General features: G+C 56.8%; 2 protein-coding genes across 2 annotated transcripts in view; one reads left to right on the top strand and one right to left on the bottom strand.

The window, feature by feature from the left end:
- BCL9L (BCL9 like) overlaps positions 1-4,204 on the top strand; it is a 28,209-nt gene extending 24,005 nt beyond the window's left edge. Inside the window, 4 exon segments of the mRNA XM_045080450.1 lie at positions 53-334; positions 780-1,215; positions 1,217-1,749; positions 1,752-4,204. Of these exon segments, the coding sequence (XP_044936385.1) occupies positions 53-334; positions 780-1,215; positions 1,217-1,749; positions 1,752-1,867 (1,367 nt within the window). The 3' untranslated portion in view covers positions 1,868-4,204.
- CXCR5 (C-X-C motif chemokine receptor 5) lies at positions 4,074-14,895 on the bottom strand. The gene is made up of 2 exons (XM_004749972.3): positions 14,689-14,895; positions 4,074-6,816 (listed from the first exon to the last, which is right to left on the bottom strand). The coding sequence occupies exons 1-2, from the start codon at positions 14,743-14,745 to the stop codon at positions 5,749-5,751; spliced, it is 1,125 nt and encodes a 374-aa protein (XP_004750029.1). The 5' UTR covers positions 14,746-14,895; the 3' UTR covers positions 4,074-5,748.
- Between the last annotated feature and the right edge of the window lie 381 nt (positions 14,896-15,276).

The raw sequence follows: 15,276 nt of genomic DNA on the forward strand, positions 1-15,276 counted from the left end.
GTCTTCCCCTCCCTGGTTACCCGCTGCTCTTTCTGTCTCCCTGCTTCTGTAGGTGCCCTCCCGCCTAGTGGCCCCCGGAGCAGCTCCTCAGCGCCTCCCGCCAACCCTCCCAGCAGCCTCATGAACCCCAGCCTGCCATTCACTTCCTCCCCAGACCCCACGCCTTCCCAGAACCCCCTGTCACTGATGATGTCCCAGATGTCCAAGTACGCCATGCCCAGCTCCACCCCGCTCTACCACAACGCCATCAAGACCATCGCCACCTCCGATGATGAGCTGCTGCCTGACCGACCCCTGCTCCCGCCTCCGCCACCTCCGCAGGGCTCTGGGCCAGGTGCGAGGCCAGAAGGGGGTGCGGGGAGAAGAGGACCTGGGGGTGGGCCCCGGGTGTGGGAAGAGCTGCCACGGCCAGCTGTTGCCCCTGTGGTTATGCTGGCTCTCCTGTGCTCCCAGCGGGCCCTGGGAGTGGGAGGGTGATGTCCCAGGTCAGGTTTCCTCTTGACATGGAGTAAAACCAAGCCCAGGGCAGCGGAGTATCGTTTCCGACATCTGGTGAGTGACATTGTCTGTGGCAGACTGGACCAGAACTCGGGTCTCTTGGCTTCTAAACTGCATGCCTGAAGTCTGTGTCCCTGTGGCCAGCACAGGCCCATGGTAGAGGCCCTCACCTCTGTTGGCATGAGCCTGGCTGGGGTGGGGGAGGGTAAGAACTGAGTTCTGCAGCCTTCCCCAGCATGGCTCACACAGCTCCTGACCCCTTTTCCTCTCTCTCGCCACAGGGATCAGCAATAACCAGCCCAACCCGATGCACCTGAACTCCGCTGCTGCCCAGAGCCCAATGGGCATGAACCTGCCAGGCCAGCAGCCCCTGTCCCATGAACCCCCGCCTACTATGTTGCCCTCCCCTACCCCTTTGGGGTCCAACATTCCACTGCACCCCAATGCGCAGGGGACAGGAGGGCCCCCTCAAAACTCGATGATGCTGCCTCCAGGGGGCCCAGACTCCCTGAATGCCCCCTGTGGCCCAGTGCCCAGCTCCTCCCAGATGATGCCCTTCCCCCCTCGGCTGCAGCAGCCCCATGGTGCCATGGCCCCCAGCGGAGGTGGGGGCGGGGGGCCCGGCCTGCAGCAGCACTACCCTTCCAGCATGCCTCTGCCCCCAGAGGACCTGCCTAGCCAGCCGCCGGGCCCCATACCCCCTCAACAGCACCTGATGCAAAGGCATGGCTGGGCGCATGGGTGACGCCTACCCCCCGGGCGTGCTCCCTGGGGTGGCGTCAGTGCTGAGCGACCCCGAGCTGAGTGAGGTGATCCGGCCCACCCCGACGGGGATCCCTGAATTCGACTTATCGAGGATCATCCCCTCTGAGAAGCCAAGCAGCACCCTCCAATACTTTCCCAAGAGTGAGAACCAGCCCCCCAAGGCCCAGCCCCCCAATCTGCATCTCATGAACCTGCAGAACATGATGGCGGAGCAGACCCCCTCACGGCCCCCCAACCTCCCGGGCCAGCAAGGCGTCCAGCGGGGTCTCAACATGTCTATGTGCCACCCTGGACAGATGTCCTTGCTGGGCAGGACAGGTGTGCCCCCCCAGCAGGGCGTGGTGCCCCACGGCCTGCACCAGGGAGTCATGTCCCCGCCACAAGGTCTCATGACCCAGCAGAATTTCATGCTGATGAAGCAGCGGGGGGTGGGGGGGGAGGTCTACAGCCAGCCCCCCCACATGCTCTCCCCACAGGGCTCCCTCATGGGCCGCCCCAGCAGAACCTCATGGTGTCACACCCACTGCGGCAGCGCAGTGTGTCTCTGGACAGTCAGATGGGCTACCTCCCAGCGCCGGGCAGCATGGCCAACCTGCCCTTCTAGCAGTCCCCTGGGGCGGGTGGCTGGAGCTGGGGCGGTCCCACAAATATGATACCCTTAAAGAAGTTCCTTCCCCTCCAGTGTTGGGATGGCCTGGGTCAAGGGGTGGGGTGGATGGGGTGGGAGGGGCTTGTGTGGGGAGTGGCATTTGTGGAAACCAGACTTGCCGGCAGCTTGGGGGGAGGTGGCAGAGCGGGGTGGGGGGGTCTTGGGTTGGGGTTCCATTTCGGCCACTGGGACTGCCCCTTCCCCACCCCTCCCCAGTCAATGGAGCCTTTCTTGTCCCTCATTCTCTGCACCCCTCCCCTTCTTCAGCTGTGCTTTCAGAGTCCTATTATGGAATCCTTGGGGGGAGCAGAGAATCCTGGGTGGGGGGCAGCCAGAGTAGAGGAGAGGTCTCCCCCACTCTGTCTCCTTTCTGTGGCTCGTATCCTAGGCTCTGTGTGCTCCTGGAGCTTCATTCTCTGTTTCTCTGCTCCCACCGGTTTTTCCTTCTGTCTCTTCCTGCCTCCTTTCCTCCCCCTGCTGCTGTGGCTGAGCCCCTCTCCCACCCCTCCCTGCAGGCGGCTGGCCCGGTGGGCAGTGCCAGCTGCAGCTGTAAATAGAGCGCTGCGCTTTTGTGCTGGTTTGTGTGTGTGCTGTATTTCTGTGTTTTGATAGAAGTCACAAAAAAGAGAAAAGGTTAAAAGCAACCCTTCCCTCCCCTCCTTCTTCAAATTGTTGCCCCTTTCCATTCCCCTGGACTCAGGACCACGCAGTCTAACACACTCTCCCACTGTTTGCGGGTCTCTGGGTCCATAAGGATACCATTCCGGTCCCTTCCTCAAATGGTGAAACGACAGATACCCCACACCTAAGCTGAGGTCAGACCACCTGGGCTTCCATCTGGAGAGCCTCTTCTGGGCTGAGATCCGCCCTCCACTTCCCACCCCCAGAGTGGCAGCCTGTCTGCTGCTGAATGAATTCAGGAGAACGTGTGCTCAGGCTGGCTTGTTCGCCCGACACAGGAGACCCCGGGCCCTGGCTTCCCAGCTATGGATGTCTGGCGTCCCCTGCTGCTACACCTTAGTCAGAACTTGAAGTCCTTCGTCCCCAGTGTGGGATGAGGGAAAGGAGGAAGAGGTGGAGGCTGTGTGGCTCCTTGCGCAGAGCCAGGGAGGCACAGCAAGGCGGCCCAGATGGCTTTGTGCCTCCTGCAGCAGCCCCCAGCCCGGGGAACCCCCAGGCCCTGATTTTTCTGGGAGCTGCCACCCACTTCTCATCAAAGGTGGAAAGAAAAGAGGTTGGCTGAGTAAATCTGTGTCCCTCCAGCCTCCACCCTTTGAGGAGTGATTAGAGAAAGTGGTGGAGAAGCAGGGGGCATCCTACCTGCCCACTCACCGGCAAGGTCCCTCTGCCTGGGGCTCCGGGCACTGTGCCCAGGCCCAGGCCCAGCCACTGCCTCCCCCTTGCTCCCCTGCTCTTTCCCAAAACTCCCCACCTGCCTCTGGTCAGAGCTGAAGCCATACAGATTCAGTGTTTTGCCCCCTTGGCCCCAGGAGTAAAACACTTCTCCTTTTCTCACTTCCTTTCCTGCCTTGTGAGGTGGCAGGGCAGTTCCCTGGCCTCCGTGCCCTGCCTCCAGGGCCAAGGGCCATTTCTAGACAAGGTGTCTTCTGCCACGGCCCCGTCCCTAGCCTTCCTGATCTGCAGGGTCTGGCCTTGCATTGGCAGCTGTGATACAAAGGGAATTTGCCCCACTTTTCCCAGTCTGGTGCTGTCCTCAGTCCATCGTCAGCCAGGTCAAGCGCTTCCTCTGGGGCTGGCTGGCTGCAGGCTCCTGCCTCCCCCAGCACCTCCCTGGGGCCCCGGGGTCAGGGCCCTGACACCTGTGTTTGGGGGCCACCTGCCTTCCATCCTGCCAGGCGCTTTGCCCACCCTGCCTCAACCTGGGCCCTGGGCCTGCCAGCTGCGCCCCCCCACCCCCCACCGCCAACCCAAGACTCCCCAAACTGACTCTTAAGTGTTTCCTGCCCAGAGGAGAGGGGTCAGACCACAAAGGGCCCAGTGTCCTCCCCATTCTCCTCTTGCCCCATCTCCGCCACCAGACTAGCTTTCCAAGGTGAACTCCACAGGCCAGCCTATGTCCCTCCATCCATGGCCATACCCCCAGCCATTTTGTACCATTATATAAATATATATATATAAATATAAATATATAAATACAATATGTGAAGACATCTTCTTGTTTTTATTTTGAAACAATTTTTAGGCTTGTTCCGGGGGTCTCTGTGCTGCCTGTACTGTATTGACCTGTTTTATAGGTGCCTTTTTATTAAAAAGAGAAAATTAAAAATCCAACCTCTTGCCTTCTTTGCTTCCGTGTCTGGCTACTCCCCAAACCCAGCTTACTGTTGGATGCTGGGAGGAAAAAGGGGGACCCTGGGGCTTTCCCAGTGTTCCATGGTGAGGACAGAGTCTCTCCCTCCTCCCCTGGGTCACAGGTCTGATTTCCAACATGGGGCCCCCCCAAGGGGGCTTGGTTGGCTGCCCTGGAGTGGGACTGGGCCTCCCCCAGATGCCCCCTCAGCAAGGGCAGGGGTCCCCGACATCCCACCCTAGCCAGAGCAGGGGCTGCGGAGGAGGGCGGGAAAGCCCTCCCCGCAGAAGGCGGGCAGGCAGGCACGGAGCGGTTTCCTCTGGTTCCATCTGAGTAGTATCCTCTCAGGGGCAGGGCTCGGCTTCCTGGGGCTTGGGGACTTCCCTGCTTCTCACCCTGCCTGGCCCGAGGGGATGCCTTGTGGCTCTTGCGAGGCCCAGAGAGGTGGCAAACTCTGGGTCTGGCCCGCAGGTAGGGGGCTGGATGAGATGACCCCAGAGGCCCTTTTCAGTCTGTCATTCTTCTCCGGGGGTCTGCATTTCTGTTCCGACCCTCCATGAAGTGCTCCCTCTGTGTGATTGGGACCCCTCTGCTGCCCCAGTTTCTCCTGGTTGTCTGGCCTGTGGAGAGCGGGGGCAGGAAGGAGCAGTCTGCCTCCTTCCTTCTCAGTGGCCAGACCTACCAGGGCTCCAGACCTGACTGCCCTTGGCCCATACTGGGGCCTCTCCACCCTGGGCAGAGAAGACAGCTGGCTTTGGTCTCTACTTGTCCCTCCTTGAGGCTGAGGAAGGAGAATCTTTTCTTTCAACGGCTTTTCTCTGCTGGCTTGGCCTCCGTTCTTCCCTAGGATGCCGGCTGATGTCTGAGGGTGCCTGGAGTCTGCCCTGAGTCTGCAGACCTCCCCGGCCCGGTGACATGGGGCTGGCCCGGGGCCACTTGGGTCAGAGCCGGGAGCAGCTTCCTGGATTGGGTCAGTCGGCGTTTCCTGCTCGGTCCAGATGCAGGGCTGGTGGCCGGGCAGGGTGTCTGCGTCTGTCAGGGTCCGAGATGGTTAAGGCCACATCCTTTCGCCAGCGGGCCTTCCCTCGGCCTCGCCCTCCATCTCTCCCCTGGTGCTCTGCCTCTAGCTTCTTTCGGCCGGAGGGCTGAGAGGAGAGGCGGGTCGTTGTGGAGACCCCTGGTCCCTACGATGGCGGAGTGCGTTCTGGGAGGCGACTGACCTTCCCAATCGGCAGGGCCGGAGCAAAAGTTGTTTCTTGAGCTTCCAACAGTTAAGATGAAAGAAGGGGAGACCGATGACGGGCACAGGCTTCCACCGCTCGGCCTCGCGACTGCTTCCGCTCCCAGGACGGCCTGGTGGCCTCGGGCGGAAGGGCGCGCAGGGACGTCCCGGAAGGAGGGCGTGGCTCTAGCTGCCCCGGATGAGGAGAGTGGGGGTCCCATATCCTAGGGTCCCAGCTCCTGCTGGAAGGGGTTCCGGCAACACCGCACCCGCACGGAAGGCAGGCCCGAGGGGGGCCAGGACCTAGAAGGTGGTGAGGGAGGTGGCGTTCTCGGACTCCGAGAGGCTGCTCTTGCGCCACGTGGGGAGCAACTGGCAAAGGGACGCGGGGCCGGCACAGCCCAGCTTGGTCAGAAGGCGCGACAGGTCGCTGCGGAACTTCACGCCCGCGAAAGTGTAGAGCATGGGATTGAGACAGCAGTGGGCCAGGCCCAGGAACTCGCTCATGGTGATGGCCACCGAGAGGTAGCCGTTGAGCTCACAGCTGTAGCCCACGGTCTTCAGCCTCGCCAGGGTGTCCAGGAAGATGACGATGTGGTAGGGTGACCAACAGAGAAAGAAGACGCTCGTCACCAGGATGGCCACCCTGACTGCCTTCTGCCTCTGAGGGCGCCGCTGGGCCTGGCACAGCCTGTGCACCACCCCGACGTAGCACCAGCCCATCACCAGCATGGGCAGCAGGAACCCTCCGACATGGTAGAGGAAGCGGGAGGTGAACCAGGCGTTGGTTTCAGCCCGGTTCTCCTGGGAGAAGGTACAGCGGGGCAGGGAGTCGTTGTGGTGGGGTTGGCTGACTTTGGCGAAGAGGATCTCCGGCAAGGCGAAGAAGCAGCCCGCTCCCCAGATGGTGGCACAGGTGATGTGGATGGAGAGGAGGCGGCGGTGGCGGTAAGCGTGGACGGCGTGGACGATGGCTAGGTAGCGGTCCACGGCGATGCAGGCCAGGAGCAGGCTGCTGCAGTAGAAGTTGATCTTGTGCAGGGCGATCACAGTCTTGCAGAGGACAGTGCCCAGGCGCCAGCCCACAGAGCCCTCTACCACGGCGAAAGGCAGGATGAAGACCAGTAGGAGGTCGGCCACCGCCAGGTGGAACAGGAAGGTTTCCGTGGAGCTGCGTGTGTGCCGGTGCCGCTCCAGAATCACCAGCACCAGGATGTTGCCCATCATACCCAGGAGGAAGATAAAGCCATAGGCCACCGGCATGAACACAGCCTTGAAGGAGGTCAGGAGGGGCCCCTCGACGGTGGAGCAGAGGTGATTTTCCACTGTGGGACTCTCAGTGCTGTCGCTGTAGTTGCCTAGTTCTCTGTACTGCAGGGGCGGGGAGACAGCAGGGCGGGAGTGAAGGACCCGTCTCTCTCCACCACGCAGGGACCCGGACTCCCCTGTGGATTTCTCCTGTTCCCCCCACACCACCCCCTAATGTTGCTTTTGTCCCTGTACTCCCAATATGTCCCACCGACCAATTCCCAATCTCCCCTTGTGTGTCCATGAACCAATCACTTTGCCTTTTCCAACTTCAGTTTCCCCCTGGGAAAGGGACTAATGCCCTGCAAGTCCTGACAAAGATGGAAGGAGATACATGGTGTATGTGGTGGGGAGACGCTTCCCTGAAGGGCACCTGTAAGTTACTTTGTGTTTATGTGTCCTCAAATATGGAAGGCTGTGGGCTCCCAGGCTGGAATCTGGGGAATGGACCTGGTTGGGGCAAGGAGCCATCTGGTCCAGTTCTGAACAGAGCAGTGGGCACTGGAGCCTAAGATCCTGCTGAGGGGGTAGCCACTGGGGTAGGCTCCTGGCTTCCTCTTGGGATGTCTCCCTATTCCTGAATGTCTTCATTATCCCCGAAATGGTAGTATTAGCTACCTGTTTTGTTTAATCTGCGCAACGAGCTCGGGTATGTGATATTCCTATCTTATCCATGTGTCTTGCTAACGGTCGGGTGAGAGGTTGGGTGTGTTTGAACCCATGCTGATCCACCTCCAGATCCCATTCTTTGACCCCTACGCAGTTTTGTCTGGGGTTCCCTCAGGGCTACTTTCCGTCACTGGTCATCTCTCTCCTCTGCTTCCCTTTGCCTCAGAAGCAAGTGAGGAAGGGGAGATGCCCACTTTGTCTCCGGAAGCTCCTCCTCCCGAGCCTCCCCCTCCTCCCTCCTCCTCCGCCCCGCCCCTGGCCACCAGTGCTCAGGTTGTTTACCCAGCTAACCGCAAAGGAAGACTGGTATCTGTTTTCATACCTTTCACTCACAGCTGTCCCTCTGCACCTGCTCCTCCTCACTTCCCAGCCCCATTCTCCCCCCTCCACCAGACCCCTCCCCATGGTTTCAAAACCAATTATAACCAACTTCTGTGGGTTGAAAAAGATACTTCTATAAATGATGAGCCCAGGGAAGGAGAGGATGGGATAGAATACTCTGCACAGACCCTCTAGCTGGTCTCACGTTGCCCTTCTTCCAGGAGAGCAAAGGGCTTGCTTTCATTTGAAAACCATGGACTGGCAGAATGAGGTCTGCCTTCCCCTACAGGGGTCTTGAAATGTCTAGGAGATAGCCCCCTGACTTTTCAAAACTCATCTTCTCCTTTATTGCTTTAGGCACTGCGTCCTCCGTGTTCCTCATCCTACTGGCTGCCTGCACCCAACACCCCAGTGCCCCCCTGTCTCCAAATCTTTGCTCCAACTCTGCCTTGTGCAGAGCACTCCTTTCTCGCCATGATTGCCTGGCGAATGCCTAGGCTTCCTTCAAGGTCCCGCTCAGTCCCACCTCCCTACCTCCCTCCTAGCTTGGGAGGAGATTCTCTTCTTACGGTCTGCGTCTCCTTGTTTTATTATGGCATTGGGCATTGCCATGTGAGTTTCCTCACTAGATGGCGAGCTCCTGAAGCTGGCCCTCTGTGTCCCCCTGGCAAGGCCATGTGTTTCACACATGACAGACATGCAACAGATGTGTGCTGAAAGGCTCTGAGGGCAGGTTCCCTGAGACAGCCAGGCGCCCTTCTGTTCTGACCCCTTAGGCAAGTCCGTCTCTGGGCCACCACGGAGACTCAGACACTCCTTTTCCCCTTCCTCGGTTCCTGCCTCCTCCCAATGCCCTTGAGAGCCTGGAGACTGTCTTAGGTTCTCTTGCCACATTGGGAGCTATGTCCGATACTGTCATTGACTACAACCATTTGGCTCATGTTGGAATTCAGCAGGAGGCAAATGGGGAAATAGTGAGATGAGTAGTCTCCATGCAGAGCAAAGCAGTTCAGACCCAGGGTGAAGAAATGCGGGAACCTGGGGCTGTCTGTGGAGCTGGACTCTACCTGCCTTTGGGAGGGCTTAGGTACAGTCTGCCTTTCGGGCCCGGAAAGCCCTTTATGAGAGCCACTCAAGTCCTGACCCTCCAAACCATCCAGGCTGATTGGTTTATGCTCATTTAAAGTCAGGACAGTGGGCTATGTTCCCAGGACCCCTGAAGCCCCATCTCCTGACAACCCAGGTTTAGAAGACCGTTGAGAGGAAACTATCTTTCCCTTCTTACCAAGAGCTATTTGTTTGGCAAAGTGCTCAGGCAGGGAGGACATGGAAGGAACATGGGAGGAAACTAGTTTCAGGGGTGCTGGGAGTTGTTAGTACATCTCAGCAGGAGGTGTCAAACAGACATTTTGGGGGCTTGGGGGTGGAACATGTCAAAGCCACTTCCCATACCTAGGGCATCAGTCACCACCACCCCTTCCCAAACCCAGGAGGGAGGTAGTGAAGCAAGGTTGGCTCTGGTCTGGTGGGAAGTAGAGGGATCATGAATCCTATATGGTGTGGGGAGTGGGGCACAAAAGGGACCCCTCTAAGACGCCTACCCAGAGGGAGCTCGGTGTAGACAATCTGGCCAATTGCTTACTCATTTCTTGACATCAAAAGCCACAGGAGCACAAGGCTCTCATATACACACACACATGCTCTGACGGCATCCGGTTTAGACACAGCCACGTGCCCAGGTCAGGCCACGACAGCATGTGGCCTAGGCGGGTACCCAGCAGACAAAAGCATGCTTACAAGCCAGGGACTCATACCCCAAAGACGGCAACCCAACACGAGGAGAGGGATGTAGCTGAGCGCCGAGCCAGGAATCTAGGTGGAAAATTGCTGTGAGCGCTGGGGATAGGGCAGGAGAAGGAGCTAGCACATTTCAGGTCCCAGTATTGAGGAGGAGAGAGGATGAACGGGGGAGAGGTGGGGGGTACAGGGAGAGCAGTGCCGTAGGGCCCTGCACTGGCCAGGGAGAAAACCAGCGAACACTTGCTGACCAGATTCTGTTCGAACAGGTGGGACAGGGGCTGACAGGGGCATTCCTCGGGAGTCTGTCCTGGACTGCCTTCTCTCTGAGCCTCTCTTCAGAGCCCAGAGAGGCCCAAAAATGACCAGATGGAATTGGTAAGGAACAACAGAGAGATCGAGACCCGCGTTTAAAAGTTCAACTGTCCTGGGGCGCCTGGGTGGCTTAGTGGGTTAAAGCCTCTGCCTTCAGCTTAGGTCATGGTCTCAGGGTCCTGGGATCGAGCCGGGCATCAGACTCTCTGCTTGGCGGGGAGCCTGCTTCCCTTCCTCTCTCTGCCTGCTTGTGGTCTGTCTGTCAAATAAATAAATAAAATCTTCAATTAAAAAAAAAAAAAGTTCAACCGTCCGGGGACAAGTTAGGGAAGACCTGGCTTACCGACAGTTGATGAGAAAAAGACCTGAGAATGTGTTGATTGCCAGCTTCAGATGAGTCACAGGGTGACGTGGCTCCCAGAAGGGGTACTGTCACCTTACCCGAGGTGAACAGAAACCTGGTGGGCAGCTGACACCACCCCGGTTTGTTTGGTCTGGACAAGGGTGACCAGTTTGCTGAGGGGTCTGGAAGTCCCTGCCCTGGAAGGAAGTGTTCAGGTCCCAGCACTCAGAGTCTAGGCAGAAGAAGAGCTGCCTTCTTTGAGGACTAGAAGAGCTGCCGTGGCCAAGAGGGCAGAATGGGCTTATCGTGGGAAGCTCTAGAGGGCAGACCAGGAGGAATGGGCAGAGGCTGGGGTCGGGGGTGTTCTGTCAAAGGAGAAAGAACCTTCTCCCAGGCAGAACTCTCCAACAGGGGTTTGGGCGGCGCCTGGGAGGACGAGGAATGTCTGAGCTCAGGAGCATGGGGAGGGATTCTTGCCCTGGACAGGAGACTGGGTCTTGCCTTCAAATGCCCCTCACACACCTCCAGCTGTCATGCTCTGCGCAGGGCTGAGTGGGCTCTCAGCATGACCTTCGTTGAGCTCAGCACCTGCGTGGGAGCTTTGTTTCCCTAGCTCATCTGCCCTAGAGCCAGAGAATGCCCCAGACTGACCTTGCCGCTCAGTCCCCAGGAGAAGGGAGGGCTGCCGAGTGTGGGGCTCATCTAGGCAGAGCCCCACCATGGCAGGGGCCTCAGTCATTCTGGCCATGGGAGGCATCTGCACACACATGCGGTTGGTTGTTCTGGCCATAGGGAGCACATGGAGGCTCTATCTCCTTTTAGGCCCCTGTATGGATATCTCCAATCAAGAGTCAGGAGCTGTGCATGGGCCAACCGGGCAGCTCTCCTCCAGCCTTCAGTGACTTGAGGGGGGAGGGCATCTGGGGGATTGAGACTGGGGTCTGTGTCCTAACCCCACTCTTCCTTTTGAGGGTCCACACTCCCAAAAGACCATCCGAGACTCTGGCTTATCACTTGTCACATCACCCCCTTGCTCCCACTCCCCCTTCAGGAGCAAACTTGCCAGGCCCCTCTTTCCTCTCTGTCTATGGCCTGATTAGGAACATGGTACTGCTTCGATGTGGTTCTGGGGGAAGACTTTAAGCTATTCCTACCTTTGCACTGAGTCTTCAGTACAAAGGTTTAAGGGGGTCCTCTCCTGGTATCCCAAAGTCAGTTCACACTTTGGGGACAGTCACACAGTTTGAGGCGGACATGTATCCTAGGTGTGTAGAGCAAACCCTTGAAGCCATCTCCTGGGTCCGCAGCCCCTTGAAATATTTTGTCCTGTCCTTCCTGAAAGACTTGATTCTCAGCGCCTAATTCATGGCCACTTTTTATGACATTAGCCAGAGGGATGGGACCTGTGTCCTTAAGAAAAGCAAGGATTCCTGAGGGACACTGTGGTCTGAATGCCTGAGCCCAGATTCACCTCAACACTGATCTCTCCCCAGGCTGGCCCTGGGTCTCTCCCTCATCCCTCACCCCTCAGACAACCCCCCACCCCCATGTTGGGGCCTCTTCCCCTGGGATTCCTCTGGGACTTTTGACCTATTTTGAGGGAGTGCTCCTTCCCTCTCCCAGGCATAGTCCAGAAAGAGCGTGGTTTTGGTTTCTCTTTCTTATACCTCTTGATTAAATGAGATGGTACATGTGGACAGGCTTTGTAGCCCATGATGCTCTGATCACAGTGAAATGGTTTTGGAGGATCATCACTGAGGAGTTAGGGGGAGGCAGGCCCTGGGACTGGACCAGATTGGCCCTCCTCTCTAGCAGCTTCCTCTCCTGGCTTGTGTATGGGGTAGGGCTGGAGGTGCAGTTTCTGCCCAACCCCCATAGGTACCCCAGTCCAAGCCCCCCTACTGTCAAGAGGAGGTCTGCACTCCGCGATCCAGTTTCCTGCAGACAGAGACTTCTCTTGGTCTGCCTAGATCTGTCTTCCTAGCAGAATGGGTCCCTGGTATGCCCACCCCAGGGACCTGGCTCCTTATTCCTTGTGCTCAGCCATCTAGATTTCTTGTTTGGGTCTTCCATTCATGGGAATAACAGCTTATCTTTGAAAAATGGACATTTTAACTGGCTAGAGTTGATCTTAGAATTCAGGGGGTAGGAGGGAAGACAGGATGACAAACACTTGGCAATGGCCAAGGGCCCTCAGTTTTTAACCTAATGTTAGAGTATAGAACCCTGTCTTCTAGGACAGTGAACCAATACTTGGTTTGGACGAGGACAGGAAAGGGAATTGGAAGTAAAGAGCACAGAAGCGAGACTAACTTCAGAGAGAAACGACAGGCAAGGACTTCTGATACATCACAGGCCAATAAATACATATTGAGAAGCTACTATGGGCAAGACCGTTCTGCTGCTCTCTGCCATCCCGGGGCCTCTGTGCCATGAGACACTGTCAGGCGTTATAAAAACTGCGTGGAGCTGCAGTGAGGGGGTGGGGTGGGGTGGAGGGAGAGGGTCTGTGCTCCTGAGGGGAAGGAGCCCGGAGAGGGATCGTGTCCAGGGAGTAAGGGAGGGCAGGATGAGGCCCCGAGAGCTGGTGGAAGAACTCCAGAGCCTGGATCGTCCCAGGACTCCTGGGCTCCTGACTAGACTCTGATCAAGGGAGGTTGGGCGTGCTGGGATGCCTGGCCCAAGACCACTCAGGTGGGTTGCGACACTCAGCAAGTAGCCAGGTCTGTCTCCCTGGGCTGTCAGTTTTCTTTCTTATATGGGACATGCCCCATTGTCCCCTGCCCCTGCCACCACCTGTCCCTAGTAGGTCACGCAGTGGAGTGAGGCATGCAGTAAGGGGAAACTCTTGAGGTTTCTCAGAAGCCCAGACCGGGCAGGTCTGGGTTGGTTATGATGTTATCCAACTGGGTCATGGTTCGTGGTCAGCTCAAAGCTGTGGGCAAAGGAAAACACCCACTAACCTAATCAGGGGAGGCCAGGGCCAGGACAGGGAGCCAGGCTGGGAGGGAGGTGCCTTGTCAGGGTGGTGCAGTTTAAGTCTGGTCTAGGGTATTGCTCAGACTCAGTGATGACTCTCAGGGTCAACTTCATGGGCATGTGATCCTACACTTAGAAGAGTTCCATGCTTGGTTTAGTGCTCTGCTGTTGCTATCTTGAAATTCTTAATAATTTTTGAATGAGGGGCCCTGCATTTTCATTTTGCGTTGGGTCCCACAAGTGAGGCAGCAGGTCTGATTAGACTCATGGTTCTGGCTCTACTCTCATCTGGGGATTGGATCTGAGAGGCTGGACTTCTCCCCACTTTCCCCCCTTGTTCTACTTAAGAGTTCTAAGCTCTGGGATCTGGGCAGGTGAGAGGCAGACTTTTCCAAGCAAGTCTGGGAACATGGTGGGTAGAGTTCTAGTGGAGACTCTAGCCAGGGGAACTAGAGGGTGTTGTAGAATATCTCAGGGTATAGGAGAAAGGGTTTATGATCCAACCCAGAGCACAGCTCAGAGAAGTCCTTTCCTCTGAAGTGCCATTGGCCATGGGGGAAAAGGAGGAAGGGAGGAAAGAAGTTCCCAAAAGATCCTCATAAACAGCCCCCACCTGCCTGTACACCAGAGCCCCAGGGCCTCCGTTGAGCTGTTCCCTGTACATATCCTTTGAGAGCCCGGTCGACGGAACCACTCTGGTTCACAGGAGGGACTTGGGTGGGTGGGCGAGTGTGACATAGGGGACGGTGTTTTCTTAGCCCATCCAAGAATACCTCATCTCTAGAGATTCCAGTTTTTTTGAGGGGGCTTACAACATGCTCTTTAAAACATTTCTAGGATTAGCACAAGCGTTCTCCCACCAACTTGGCATCCCTTTGCCCCTGGACTCTGACCCATTGTGTGGTCAGAGGTCCTTGCTGACCACCTGGTCTCACACTTCCTTGGTTCAGCACATCATTATTATCTAAAGCTTCCAGTGAGTGGATTTTTTTTTTCTTCTGCGGATAGACTGTGAGCTATTTAAGGATGAGGACCAAATCCTCAACTTCTCCATCCAACACAAAATGTAGAACCCTAATGATAGGATCACAGGGCAGGAGATGAATAAATATACTGGCGCAATGCCAGCTTCCCGAGAGTAAGAAAACCTCCCAAGTACTTTCCCATCTGGGCCCTTATTCTACCCCCGAGAGATAAGGAGAGAATCTTTTGAACAATGGAGAGGCAAAGTGACTTGTTCCAGGTCACACAGCATGTCAGGGAGGACGCAGACACCAGAACCCATACTTCTAGTCCCCCGAAAGAATGTCTATTTCAAGCAACAGCTCTATGGATCAGCGTCTTCCAGGGAATGGGAAAATACAGTCGTAAAGGCAAGAACCATGGGGCCTGCCTCGATTCTGCCAACCCACAGCGGGAGGGGACTCCACAGCTAGCCCCACTTTCCCGGTCCCGGGCACAAAATATCTAGAATTCCAGGGAGGGCCTGGGCAACCAGCTGTCCTACTCACCACGTCCTCCAGGTTGTAGTTCATAAGGTCCATGTCCAGGGTTAGGGGGTAGTTCATGTTTGTAGCCGTATGTCAACCAGGCTGGTCACTGACTGATGCTGAGAGGCTCTCTGGTGCCTATAGAGAGGTGGTGGCCGTCAGCTGCAAATTTAAACAAATGAGCAGCGCACTGTCTCCTCAGGCTGCGTAGGACCCGCTGTCTGCCTCACAGCTCATCACTTTTTTTTCCACTGGGTCTTTTCTGTTGTGTGTGTGTGTGTGTTTTTTTTTTTTTTTAAAAGGGAAAATCCCCAGAACATCAGTGCTAGTCAAGCATTTCAGCCTCTTTCCTGGCAATGGTTGTCTCAATGGGGCTTGTGACTGTTATGAAGGCCGGCCCTGGCTTCTCGTCTCCATTCCTCCCCATAAGGGAGTTGTACCTTGTAATGAAAACCACCTCACCAGTCTGTGGGGCAACAAGGGGAACTCCACATAGAAAGGGAACAGAAGGACAGCCTTCCAGGATCTCTTCTCCAAGCCACCTTCAAATCTTCACCTTTCTTGCCACTTGGGAGACCGATCATCCGGTCCCCCCCCCCAAAGACTGAA

The sequence above is a fragment of the Mustela putorius genome, unplaced genomic scaffold (assembly GCF_011764305.1).
Source record: "Mustela putorius furo isolate JIRA1106 unplaced genomic scaffold, ASM1176430v1.1 tig00000460_pilon_pilon_pilon, whole genome shotgun sequence".
NCBI lineage: Eukaryota > Metazoa > Chordata > Mammalia > Carnivora > Mustelidae > Mustela > Mustela putorius.